Genomic DNA, 13,105 nt, shown 5'->3' with positions numbered 1-13,105 from the left:
GCTCTTAAGCTTTTTACTTTGGTACCTATTTGATTGAAAACATAAAAAAATCATCGATTAAATGCTTTTCAAATCAAGTGAATCAAACTTCGGACACCATTTATAAAAAAAATCAAATTTCGGACACTTTATTCTGTAATTTTTTGAACGAAAATTACATTACACTTGATTACCCCGTGGCCGAGTGGTTAGTGTCTCACATTATCATGCCGGGTGTTCGGGTTCGATTCCCGTTCTGGCCGGGGAATTTTCGTCAAAGAAATTTCCTTCGACTTGCACTGTGGTCACGCGTATTCAATAGGAATACATTCAAGGCATGTAATTTGGCTTAAGAAATCTCAACTAAGTATTAATAAACGACGCTAGTTAATGGATACGTTGAGACGGCAAAAGTTCCACATGAAACGTTAACGCCATTCAAGAAGAAGAAGTTGATTATATTTTATAGTCAACTGCGAATCACTTACCAAGCAATCACAGTAACATGATAACGATGATGAGAACTGATGAAACACGAAAGAAATTTAAATATTGATGAAGGAGTACTTGATGAAAAAAAAACATGCAGCTTTATCTAAGCTATGCTACCAACGTCAGTTCCACAACCGATTGACGAACATTCCTCAATAATTTATCCAGCATGTCGCCGTTGAACGAAATATGAGGAAATATCAGGAAGCAGAGCCCTGCATATGTTTGGATTTTGTAGCATACGTCGAAAAGACTAACGTAGTTGAGAATCCGGTTGTAACAATTATGAACTTTACGGTTTGTTTTTCCAATCCATACCGAATAAGATGATGCCATGTCTCAAATTATCCTATGTAAAGCTGATACAGTTCACGCGACAATATTTTGAGTTTTGCGACATTTTCTAAGGAGAATTCAGAGGAGCGCACTGTCGTTCTACGCATAGTTGTCCCATGTTCCAAAATCAGCAACCGATAAAAACGCAATGTTTGTATGTTTGTATGTTTGTAACATGTCTGTAGCGCTGTTCCACATTAATAGACATTTGACCCCCTCCCTGTTGACCAATTGATCTGAAATTTGGGACACTCCTTTATCTCTGCAGTCACTATAAAACTGCGTATTTCATGATCTTGAAAATCAAAGATGGCGGCCGCTACGAAATGGCGGATTACATATTTCCTCAAATCTCCTCGATATGAGTTTTTCCAAAACCCCATCAATATGGGTATCAAATGAAAGGGCTTGACTAGTAGTATACAATGTATGAAAAATGTAAATCCAAGATGGCAACCGCTACAAAATGGTGGATCGCATTTTCTCAGAACTCCCTCAATATGGGTATCAAATAAAAGGGCTTGATTAGCAGAACACATTTTTTATGAAAAATACAAATCCAAAATGGCGCAATTTATATATTTTTTTGAAAACCTCATCAATACGAGTATCAAATGAAAGAGCTTGACTAGTAGAACATAATAATTTATAAAAAAAAACAAATCCAAAATGGCCGCCACCACAGAATAGCGAATTACATATTTTCTCAAAACCCCATCAATATGGGTATCAAATGAAAGGGCTTGACTAGTAGAACACAGTTTTTCATGAGGAATGCAAGTCCAAAATGGCCGCCACCACTGGATGGCGGATTACACGTTTTCTCAAAACCCCATCAATATGGGTATCAAATGAAAGAGCTTTACTAGAACACAGTTATTTATAAAAAATACAAATCCAAGATGGCTGCCACCACAAAATGGCGGATTGGGTATCAAACGGTTCCATTCAACTTGACCTGTTTGCATGTATGTTTGTATGTCTGTGGAGTTGTGTCACATTAATAAAAAATTGACCCCGTTACTTTTGATTTATCGATCTGAAATTCGGAATAAACCTTTATCTATGCTGTCATTATAATACTGTGTATTCCATCATCTTGAAAGATCAAATTTGGCCGCCGGTAAAAAATGGCTGAATGGCTTGACTTGAAGAACACACTACATTATGAAGAATATAAATTCAAAAAGGTGTATGCATTTTTTTGTAATCCCCTCAATATCGGTATCGAATGAAATGATTGGACTAATAAAATACAGTATATCATCGAAATAGTCTGAAGAAAATTAGATAAGAAATAAAAATAAAAAAAGGTTGAATGGTTTTATTGTAGAGCATACAGATAATGTACTAAAAACTAGAAAATAAAAAAGACGGGTGGGTAATGTAGTTCTCCAACTGCGAAAATTCATTCACCTTTAGTATCTGAAATGACGATTTTCCCAGGCTTCTCAGTTTAAAAGTATGTTTTAGGGAAACATATTCCGGTCTGCACAACGACAAGCGAGTATAAAAGTACTCAACACCAAAAAATACCCCCGACTTGCATGTATTTGCAAAACAAATTCCCCCAGGCACATTAATTTTAAAGTCCGTGTTAGGAAAACACAGCTCAGTGGCAAAAAATACTCCCAACTTGCATGTTTTGACAAAGCGGATTCCCTCAGGCACATTGGTTTAGAAGTCCGTGTTAGGGAAACACAGCTTGGTGGGAACAAAAATACTCTCGACTTGCATGTATATTTGCAAAGCGGATTTCCACAGGTACATCGATTTAGAAGTCTGTGTTGGGGAAACCGTAAATCGGACCAATCATATTTTACAGTTATTCTATTGTTCATAAAATAACATTTTATTGATTGTGATAGACGCGTATAAATATTTCCTATCAATTGATGCAAACATCTTTCCGATCTGTTAAGAAATGTTCGTGTTATAAGCATTCGAATTACGGGTAGGGTTAGCACACAAATCGGCAGAAAAAAATGTATGGGAAAAAGGAAGTTATTCCAGTTTTCATGAATTTAAACCGTTTAGAGATTAGCGAATTGTAGTGTATAGCATATCAAACAAATCTTAGAGAATTCCCGATTCGATTGGTATGCAAATCATGAGAATTCGTTCACAGTGAAAATAGTTATTAACGTTAACTTTATTTCATAAAAACGTGACCTGTTTTCTGATTTGGCACCCTTCCTGAAAGACGTAGTTCTACGTCAAAACGGTACGAAATTTTTTTTTCTGATATTCACAATATGGAATTTACGCCTGGCTCGATGGCAAACATTGAGTCACTCAAAAAAATTTTGTGGGATTCGAGTCGCGAGTGAGGAAAAACGTTTTATTGTAATTACAAGTCTCCATTCTCTTGTTCTAGCGTCGACTGATGGAAGCATCTCAGTCTGAAAAACATCTTAGTGAAAAACTAACTGCCTAAAATATATGATGGTATGTGTGCGCGTGTATACTTGGTGCAAGGGGCTAATCAATTCGAGCGTGTCTCCACAATTTATTCATTTGTTTTATACATCCAATTAGAAGATATGATTTTCGGATTCAATAAATTAGAAAATAGTCGATTTCTTAATAACCCATTCTTTGTACCTGCAAATAATATAGCAACATTTTTCACCCAGTTCTTATCTTCTCTAGGCTCGTTGTGTTTCACCAATATTGCCAAACAGTGTATTACACATGTGATTTATTTTCTGCATGAACATCTGCTTCATATAATGTGCATTCCGACTATTCATGAATCCAACCGCAAACAGCATAAGGAAATATCCACCAGCTAGCAACCAGCTTTTGTTCGCCGTCATCCAACGTATGCAACGATTTTTTGGTGCTGCATGATTCCTGTTCACATCCAGCGAACGAAGTGTAGAAGTCCTGCTTCCAAATGATTCTTTTATACTGGCTATCGCAGCTCGCTTAGTTCCGTAAACTAGTAAATATCTAATCTGAACCAGATCGTTATTTTTGATCAGTATGTATTTCTCGGGTATCACAGACTGTTGATTCTCTATCTGGCACTTGACATAAGCGGGATTATCTACATATTCACAGAGGACAGTACAAGCGAGCAGATTCCCTAGTGCCGATTCGGACCAGCTCGAACCAAAAGGCGCAAACATTTCACTAACGTGCAGCTCTGCCGAGAGATAAAGTCCTTCCCCAAACAGCGCAGTCTTGTTCAGATGCTGCTGCAATCCGTAGTTCAAAATCGAGTAAAAATTAAAAAGTTTACTTCCGTGGTAAGCATAGGAAGAGTTGAATTGGTGCAAATTTCGCTGGAACGCCTTCTCGGAGGGTGCATCCGTTCGATGAAGCACTTCAAATATTGCGTGAGGTCTCTGGAATGAGACCAAGCACGGGGCTTTGGCAAGTATTGAATCAAATTCAGGTTTTGGCACTGTTCGTAAGCCAGGCTCATTTTGGATGCAAATGATCCAGTGAAGAAGGTGTAATGAGTCCTCACTCAGCTTTGATAGTTCTAATTCATTCAGTGAAGGCAGCTCATCCAATATTCGTTTCTGTGGAAAAATGATACGATTGATAAGCGAATTGGGATTACGTGTAGTTCAAGTATAGGCTAAAATATGGGAGCAAACTTACCAACTTCTGGATGTTTTTTTCCTTATTAACCAGAAATTTCGGTGGAAATGGTTGTAAACACGAGTCATACTTGTATGATTTGGCGGCGGCCACGAATAATGATATCCGTAGATCCGCAGCTTTTGTATCTTTGTCGATTATTTCCCTCAAAACTAATCGCTTGTGTTCCAGATCCCCGTTGGAGCCCATCTTTGCTTTTCACCCACTGGTAAGCGCCTCAAAACTACAATCTATTCGCGAAAGAAAAACTAGAATTTAGAAGTAACATAAAACCTAATAAAACGATTTTATGAAATGCCGATAAAATAATGGTCTGGAACTGAGCAAGACGGGTCTATGGTACTAGGTGAGGCCGTTTCGTCACTAAGTTGGGTAGGGGAGCGGTATATGAAAGCAGTACGGAAGAAAGCAGAAGGGGAATTATTTGCTTGTAGCGTGAAAGAGACAGACTGATCAGGAGCGAGCTTCGGCACTAGCGTATTGTGTTTTGTTTACAAACAAAACACAGTAGACTTCCAAGATGGCTGAAGAGTGGTTTTAGTAAGTTGGCCCACCTTAGGATATACTTCTACACGCTTTGGAACTGAGATGACCGCTGTTTTGTAAATAAGGCCCAGATAAATAATAAATAAAAACAACGCACTGTCACTTCAATCACTCAACAGAGATGCCAGATGTGCAGACTTGTTTTCATTTGAAGACATGATTTTAAATTCAAATTTTATGAAGATAGTTTGAAAAATTTTGTATTTCTCTCGTAAATGCACGCACCGTTGAAAACAAGAAATGGTTGCTGACCTAAATATCACTCACAGGCTCATTAATATTTTTGAATGTAGCAGAGGTGGATTCGACTGTGTTTTGACGTAGGATTACGTCTTTCGGGAACATATTGGGGTACAAATTGAAAATCGAAAATCGAGCACATCGTGAAAATTGTCCAATTTCAAACGCTTATTGCTCAGTCATTTCATGATGGACTGATGAAATTTTTGCGTGAATCGATTCCGGCACTCCATAACCATAACAATTTTTTATATTGAAGAAAATAATATATGTCATGAAACTATCGAACAATTGAAAAATCTCAACCACTGTCCTAATTTCATAGTGTAGACGCTAAATAAAAACCTTTTTCATTGAAGTATTGGTGAAAATACAATGCAATAAATTCAAGTTTCTGATTGTCAGTTTGACATGCGGTACAATGTACAACCAAAGTATGTGTGTCATGTTATCGTGGTATCTGTACAACGCTGTACACGTACAACGCTAGTACAGTTGTACGTCTGTCCATGGTATAACAGAGACATCTAAACCAAGCAGCCTAAGGGAAATCGGCATAGCAAATACATGAAATTAGGGGAAACTTTTGTTCCTACCGAAATGTGTTCCCTAACAGAGACATCAAAACCAAGCTGCCTGGAGGAAATCGACATTGCAAATACATGAAAGTAGGGGGAGCTTTTGCTCCTACAGAAAAATGTTCCTTAACAGAGACATTAAAACAAAGGTGCCCGGGTGAACTAAGCATTGCAAATATAGTCGGGGCATTTTTGTATTGCAAGTAAGGTGAGTGATACGATTAATTCCAGCTAATAAAATTTGAATTTAGAATTTGTTGGTTGTTCGTGAAATTTCATATCAATGACCGATCGTTTATTGTGAAGAATTTAGCACAAGTGTAGGTGTAAAATTGTATATGATAGCAGTTGTGTTAAAAGTGACTTGATATATGAAACGATAACCTTTTTTTGTGTGTTCGGTACACATTTTGAAAAAACTTTTTTTGTGCGGTAGATAGGGACCGCATAAAAAAAGTTTCCCCCAAGAAAATAACTCAATTTCAATTTCAATTTCAATTTCCTTTTGTTCCCTGCTTTGCGATGGGACACTTTGCCTTTTCGGTTGCTAGGCCTGTTTTATGCTTTTAGTTGCATGTCGAAACGTTGCTGTTAGAAATCATGTCATGCAAAAACTTAGAAAAACTTAGAGCATTTGATGAGTGGAGGGGTATAATTTCAGAAGTGGATAATTGAGACGCAAATATGCTTTTTTCGCACTGAAATGCATATAAACCATCGAAAAAAACTAAATGGACGATAACTTCGTCAAATATGCTTCTTTTCATACACCGCACAAAAAAACCGCACAAAAACAGGTTTTACTGTATTTCAATTTTCATAAATAAAAACCAAGGTGTGTTCCCGCTAGAGAACGGGTCGTTCGATTTAAGCTGTCTGTTTTGTTGTGTTCATTTTCACCCAAGGAAAGTTTATACGGCGAGAAAAATTGGAAAAGTGAAGAAATATTAGAAAAAATGATTTCCCATATCATATAGTATAGTATAGGTTTTGTTAGCATTGGGTTGAATAAACAATCACAAAGTAAAAATTATAAAAGAAAATTACCTTTTCCATTTCAAATATGTTTTCTCTATATTAAAGTAACAAGTTTTGACTGATGAGAAAAATAGATAAATGCGTTCGGTATTGATAATTATCTTATATTACATTGGTGAGTTTTTTCTTTATTTCATCCATACATAACACAGGAGGCATCTCGTCTAGGATCACAGATGGCGGTTTTCATCATATCTCGTTCTACTTCGGCATCTTTTATCTGATACGCACCATCCAACGACTGTTTATCATACTTCTATCATCATCACTCGGTATACACTGGTGGAGTGAACAAACAATACCGAACAACAAAACAAAACGGCCCTTTTCAGGGCCACCAAATCATAATCAAAGAATTTACCGATGTAAGACAACCATTAATTGATGATTGTTGATTTGACGTGGTTGTTCTATAACATCACACAAAGATAATCAATTGAGGGTCTTGAGCTTTGAGTTCACGACCGTTCTTTAATAAACGGACATGCAAGGAATTTGGCTACGGAGACCCCTCTAATATAGCATTTTTTCCACGTTAAATAACAATAAATTTGAAAATATACGGAAGGTTCGATAAAAGGTATTTTATTACAGTATAAATCCAAAGAACATGCGATATGATTTAGAATGTTTTATTCGATTGTAAAGACATTTTTTTTCGTTTCGCATGAAGATACTTTAAAAAACTATCTGGCATCCCCATTGCGCATCAAAAAAATAAACAAGCGCGCCACCGTTTGGTAACTAGCACAAATAACAAGAGTTGCCAGATGTGAAGATATTTGATGTTGTTACTAGAAGGAGGTACTAGAATATATTGTTGTGCACAGGGTTACCATATCTACAGAATAATCTGTATTTATGCAGATTTTTCAGACTTTTTGGAATCAAGAATCTGTAGATAGAGATTACTGACATTTTTGGTTCTCATAAAGACTTACAGATTTTTCAGATTTTTTAAAATAACAATCCAAAATTAGTAATGGCTTGATCTCAATAATATTTTTTTTCCAACGCATCAATTTTATGGCATTCGAATCAGTCTGAATGAGAGTGATTCTGGCATTCATATGAAGTGAGTAATACTGCTTCCTCCTGTTCAACCTAAAGCGAAAAGATGCAAAAGCCTCATCGACTCATAACACTGTTTATCTTCTTCCTACTAAAGCACAAGGATGCGAATTTTTGAGTGGATACCATCAACATCGGCAAGTTCATACTAACTATGCCAATCAATGATACTAAATCTAAGATATGCTTCGAAATTGAACTTACAAGTTTAACCATTTGCAGTCGTATTAAATTTTGACATTTGAGTCGTACTAGTTGCAATTATTTTTACTTGAAAAAGCAGTGATGTATAACTTTGTGAGATTGTATGCAGTATATGTATAAGTTGTAAAATTATGAAAGATGAACAAGATTCCTTTATTTTTTTGTAAACCTCTGAAGTATTTACTAAACAATGTTTTTATGTTTATTTTTAAAAAATATTTGATATAATTCTTCTCCGTGTGATATATTTCGAAATAGTCACCAAAATGCATATGCATTTCATGTATCACAAAAGTAATTAGTTTGGCGTCTTTTGCCTTTTATCACTCTGTTTGAACATACAGAACAATGTTCTTTACATCTACACAGTGCCGCAACACATAGAGTTTTTCATTAATCCTTTTCTCAAGCATGGAAAGATGGAAACATTTGTTTCTACTGAGTACCGCTATCTATTATTCATAGTAGCACCGCTGCGATTCGTGAATAAGTTCACATAACATTACAATTCGTTTAGAAAAAGTGTGAACTGATACATAGTCGCATAGATTATAATTATAGTATACTTCTTTGCTGTGGTGGCTGAGAGCAGCCAAACGACCGCAAAGGGTTAATACAGCATCGACATTCTCATCGATGAGAACATTTTCTGATGTGTTCGAAGATGAGGAGTGTTGAAGAAAACCTCGTTTATCAAACTATGTGGCAAAACTGACACCAAATCTGTCTGCAAGGCCGCGGTTATAGAAAGAGAAAGCCAATGAAGAGAAAGTTCTATGTAGATAGGTACTTTTCAAAAATTACGCGAATATTCATTCAGTCCGAACCAACTGAAATCTCTACTAGATCACTCATGGAAAAGACTGACACGGGAGAATTCTCCAGCCAAAGCACGAACAAGCTTGTTGGCACAATAGCGAAATATAAACTGAAATTTAGGATCAATATCACGGATGGTTTATTTGACGAATACGCCTCATCAACTATACATTTATTCAAATAGGAAAAAAGTTACATGAATTGCATAACAACGATAAAGCGACATAAAAAAATCTTTTAAGGAGGGAGGAATGCTGATTTTTTGTAAGTACGAAGATTAACAATTCCTTGACATTTGGGTGATCCTTACAGGAATCACATATCAACCCCCGATGCGGTGGTTGCGGCGATGCGGCGCAACTCAGGAGGAAAAGAATATCATAAAGATTTAAAATTCAAACAAGAAAGCCGGCTCGTGAGGATTCATAAGAAGCTTATCAAACTAAAAGTAGTAAGGTCTGAGCCTAGAGGCACGAATGGAAACTTGACGTAGGACTTAACTGGTTGGTGTAAAGTCAAAGGGGACCAAGTCGTAAGTCGACATTCTGTGGCCTTGGTATCGATGCTCATAAATGTATATAAAAATATTTATTGACAAAATCACACCAACAGAAATCTGAAACATTGCCTGTGGTAGGTGCTTATAATAATATTGACAGCAGCACAGTTCGTTCCCAAACAGTTTGATCGCAATCAATAAGTTCAGAATCAGTTCGTACGGCGAATTACCGTTTTCAAGAAAGAACCGTGCCTTCAATCGTTTTGGCGAACTAGTTCTTTCGTACCGTCTGTGAATGGTTTGCCCATCTTTTCCATGGAGTTTAACGCCTGAATTGTATGCAAACATGTTGTTTGTTTCTCTTCCCCCACAACACGTGCAGCGAGTAAAATCTAAAAAACATTCCTACTTCATTTGCTAAATTGTTCACTTGTTTTACCATATTATTTCCATTTAAATTTCCTATCTAATGGTATATAGTATATATATTTGAAATCGCCTAATTTTTCGTTACATTTTTTGTAGAGTGACTCCCTGTATAGAAATCAAAGACGTAGTCCTACGTCAAAAATCTCAAACCAACCGTTAACTTGGCTCCAATTGAACATTCAACCGTAGACGACAGCGTTAGAAAAATGTTCACTGTGATTTAGTAAGAGAAACATAATCTTCAAAACACTCCCGCTGTTGATACACTTTTCAAAGTTTTTCGGCATTAGAAACAGAATTACGGATATCAGCTAGTAAGTAGTATTGAATATTCAAATCATATTCTCAAATGTTCATAACTAATGTTCGTCATAGTTCAGATTCATATTGACTTTCGAATGTTATATTCTACACAGTACGATGGCCTTAGCCAATTGGAGTTTGCTTTATCTCAGCTTATTACACATTCCCGTTCGGTAGGCGGACCGCGTCTCTGAATTCACGATTTCAGTAGTGCAAAATGAAACGAATAAATATAAATAAATTGAATAAATATGATAGACTCTCTTTTTCTGGCGGGGGGTGAGGGTTCAAATCGATTCTTCCGCACATAATAACATAATATCAGTTCGGCAGAAAAGTTTGTAAGGTAACACAGTAAAACTATTTTTTTTCAAAATTAAATTTTATTATTCAACATAATTACCTCCGAGAACGATACAGCGATTAGAGCGATCTTGAAACTTTTCGATACCATTTTTATAGTACTCTTTCAGTTTTTCCTCAAAATAGGCCTCAGTTTCGGTAATTTGGTAATTTTGGCAATTTCGGTAATATTTGCTTTGGTTTGCACTGTATTTTTTCCATAAAAAAGCAATGCTCTATCAATACATGAAATTCGGATTTTTTATTTTTTTCCACAATACCAAAAGTTGCTTCACTCTCAATGCTGTAACTCACGAACCAATCGACCGATTGCTGTCAAATTTTGATACGTATCCATTGAAAGATGGTACTTTGTGATAATCGAGTAAATTTCTGCAAGAAGTGCCATCCAGACGTCAACCATATAAACTCTTCAGCCGAAATGTTAACATACGTATCGTTTAATCAAAACATTATGACATAATAAAGTTTTATAAACTTCCGTTTAATTCTCCATCCTCCCCATACATCCAAGCCACAACTCGCCTGCAGCCCACTGAGAAAGCACAAGCGACTGGATTCAGTTTACAGGTGAGAGGAGATAACCTCCACTATGTGATATTCCCACAATCAACAACACACAACACTATCAATTGTTCAAAAACCGACTTCCATTTCTCTCTAAATGTAATAATCAACACCCTCGTGCTGTCACACCAATTACACTCTAAATCTAGAATACCACATCCTCCCCTCACATTTAAAATAACGATACCAGAAAACACTGTACAAGAAACCTTATTCATTCATCAGCTTGATCGATCATATTAAAGAATCTCTGGGGTTTTCTGATCTGCTACGTGTCAAGGCGCTTCGTGATTGATTCTCCGTTATCTGGTAATGCACCTTCAGACGAACAGGACTTCTTAGGATCCTTTGTTAGTGATTCATGTGTTGTCAAAATGACTGAGATATCTTTATGTTGATTCAGGAACTTCCTCCCGCGCTGTTTTAATAAAAATGAGGGTAAATTTAGAGAAAAAAACAAAAAAAAACTTCGCTCGCATGTTTTCTTTAAAACAAATATATTTTTCTTAATTAACCTAATCCGCCGAATCGCTTGATTTCTCTCGTTAACTTCTATCCGAATATAATAAAAGTTGTTACCATTCGCCGTAATCCGTTCCAAATCATTCTTAACTATATCGCTCATCTTAAAGTTTCGTCGCGATATCCCATGCAGAACATCTGATCAGCGTTTGAATAAATTCTTCCTTACGTTGCTCTGATTCCGCTCTGTGTATATTGAGGGGCGAATTCTCTTAAAAAGGCTTGAACCGCCACGTACCCGATAACACTTTTGATGCCGATTTTCCCTGCTTAACCTCTATCATTTTTGTTTCTTCGAAAACTCTACGCGATATACCGATCTCCACTAAAGTGATTCCTGTCCTTTCTCCATTCTCAACATTTTCCAGTTCTTCACTTGATTCCCCCGAAGACGAAATATCACTCACATTAAATTAACATTAAATATTGTAAATATTCGCGTTCGCAAACTGCGACTGGTATCAGTGCAAGCAATTTTGAAATTAGGTTGAACGTCAACGCTGCTTATTTTCTTTTGTTTCATTTCATGAGCGGCAGTGTGGCTGTTTTCTGTAATTATATAATTATTTCAATTAATTTATTTTTAATGTTTGTTCATTTCTTTTATCCATTCACTTGTATATGCTGCTATTGTGCATTACCCGACTCAGCAAGTTGGCCTTGCCCAGCAAACATTAAATCGTATAATTTTGCACGTGCCAAGTCTTACAAGAAATCCGAATAAATCATAATCGCATATAATATCAATCAAAGTATGTATCGTGTATATTTGAAATCGTATAAAATGTAAAAACTCGATTTTATATACCATTATCAAATTAAGTCGCAATTCGGTATAATAAACATCAATTTTATGATGTACATTGTCGTAAAATATATTTAATCCGCATCATATGCGTATATTACGCTGATGCAGTTTGTGTGTCGTATAAGCGTATAATTTTAATCGATTCAGTACTGTAGTAAATCGTGTTGCATGCTGAAGAAAATCATGAAACAGTAAATCATATTAGATCCTAATAAAGAACATATTACATCATATTGAAATGTCAATAAAAGGCTGATGCACTCGAAAGTTTAAACCGCTGTTGAATCTAATTTCAGATAGCCGCGCGAGATAGCTGGTGGATGATAATCAAGACGACCGGAGTTCGAACCCGCATCGGAGCAGTTTTCACCAAACATCAATCTGTGCCATTTCAAACATTCATATTCCACTCCCAACACAAGTCAATCAAACAATTATTATTTCTACAAACATAAATACTCACATATACAAATGGCGATTCGTGAGGCTATAATAAATATTTCACGAAAATATGTTGCTTGTTTTTTTTTCTATGTCTGTGATAAATCGTATATGAGTGTGACAAAAGTCGTATTTGGTGCTTTGACATTTCATGAATATATTCATATTGGATCGCAATTCAATTCCAACATAATCGCCGGTCAAAGTGGCATATTCATCCAAAAAAATTCGATAAGCATTTGCCATGTATGTATA

The 13,105-nt window shown here is 36.2% G+C and overlaps 1 protein-coding gene across 1 annotated transcript; it reads right to left on the bottom strand.

Annotated features, from left to right (window-relative positions):
• Positions 1-3,386: 3,386 nt before the first annotated feature.
• On the bottom strand, positions 3,387-4,913 carry LOC129768747 (protein mono-ADP-ribosyltransferase PARP16). The gene is made up of 2 exons (XM_055770605.1): positions 4,423-4,913; positions 3,387-4,340 (listed from the first exon to the last, which is right to left on the bottom strand). The coding sequence occupies exons 1-2, from the start codon at positions 4,609-4,611 to the stop codon at positions 3,456-3,458; spliced, it is 1,074 nt and encodes a 357-aa protein (XP_055626580.1). The 5' UTR covers positions 4,612-4,913; the 3' UTR covers positions 3,387-3,455.
• Between the last annotated feature and the right edge of the window lie 8,192 nt (positions 4,914-13,105).

This window comes from Toxorhynchites rutilus, chromosome 2 (assembly GCF_029784135.1).
Source record: "Toxorhynchites rutilus septentrionalis strain SRP chromosome 2, ASM2978413v1, whole genome shotgun sequence".
Taxonomy (NCBI): domain Eukaryota; kingdom Metazoa; phylum Arthropoda; class Insecta; order Diptera; family Culicidae; genus Toxorhynchites; species Toxorhynchites rutilus.
Note: the sequence above shows the minus strand (reverse complement) of the source record. Positions and strands in the feature narration are given on the sequence as shown.

What these genes read in the sequence shown, in the direction of transcription:
- LOC129768747 (XM_055770605.1), bottom strand. Translation starts at nt 4,611, where the DNA reads ATGGGCTCCAACGGGGATCTGGAACACAAGCGATTAGTTTTGAGGGAA. An exon ending in AAAAAAACATCCAGAAGTTG is followed by an intron (nt 4,341 to 4,422) that starts GTAAGTTTGCTC and finishes ATTTTTCCACAG; the next exon opens with AAACGAATATTGGATGAGCT.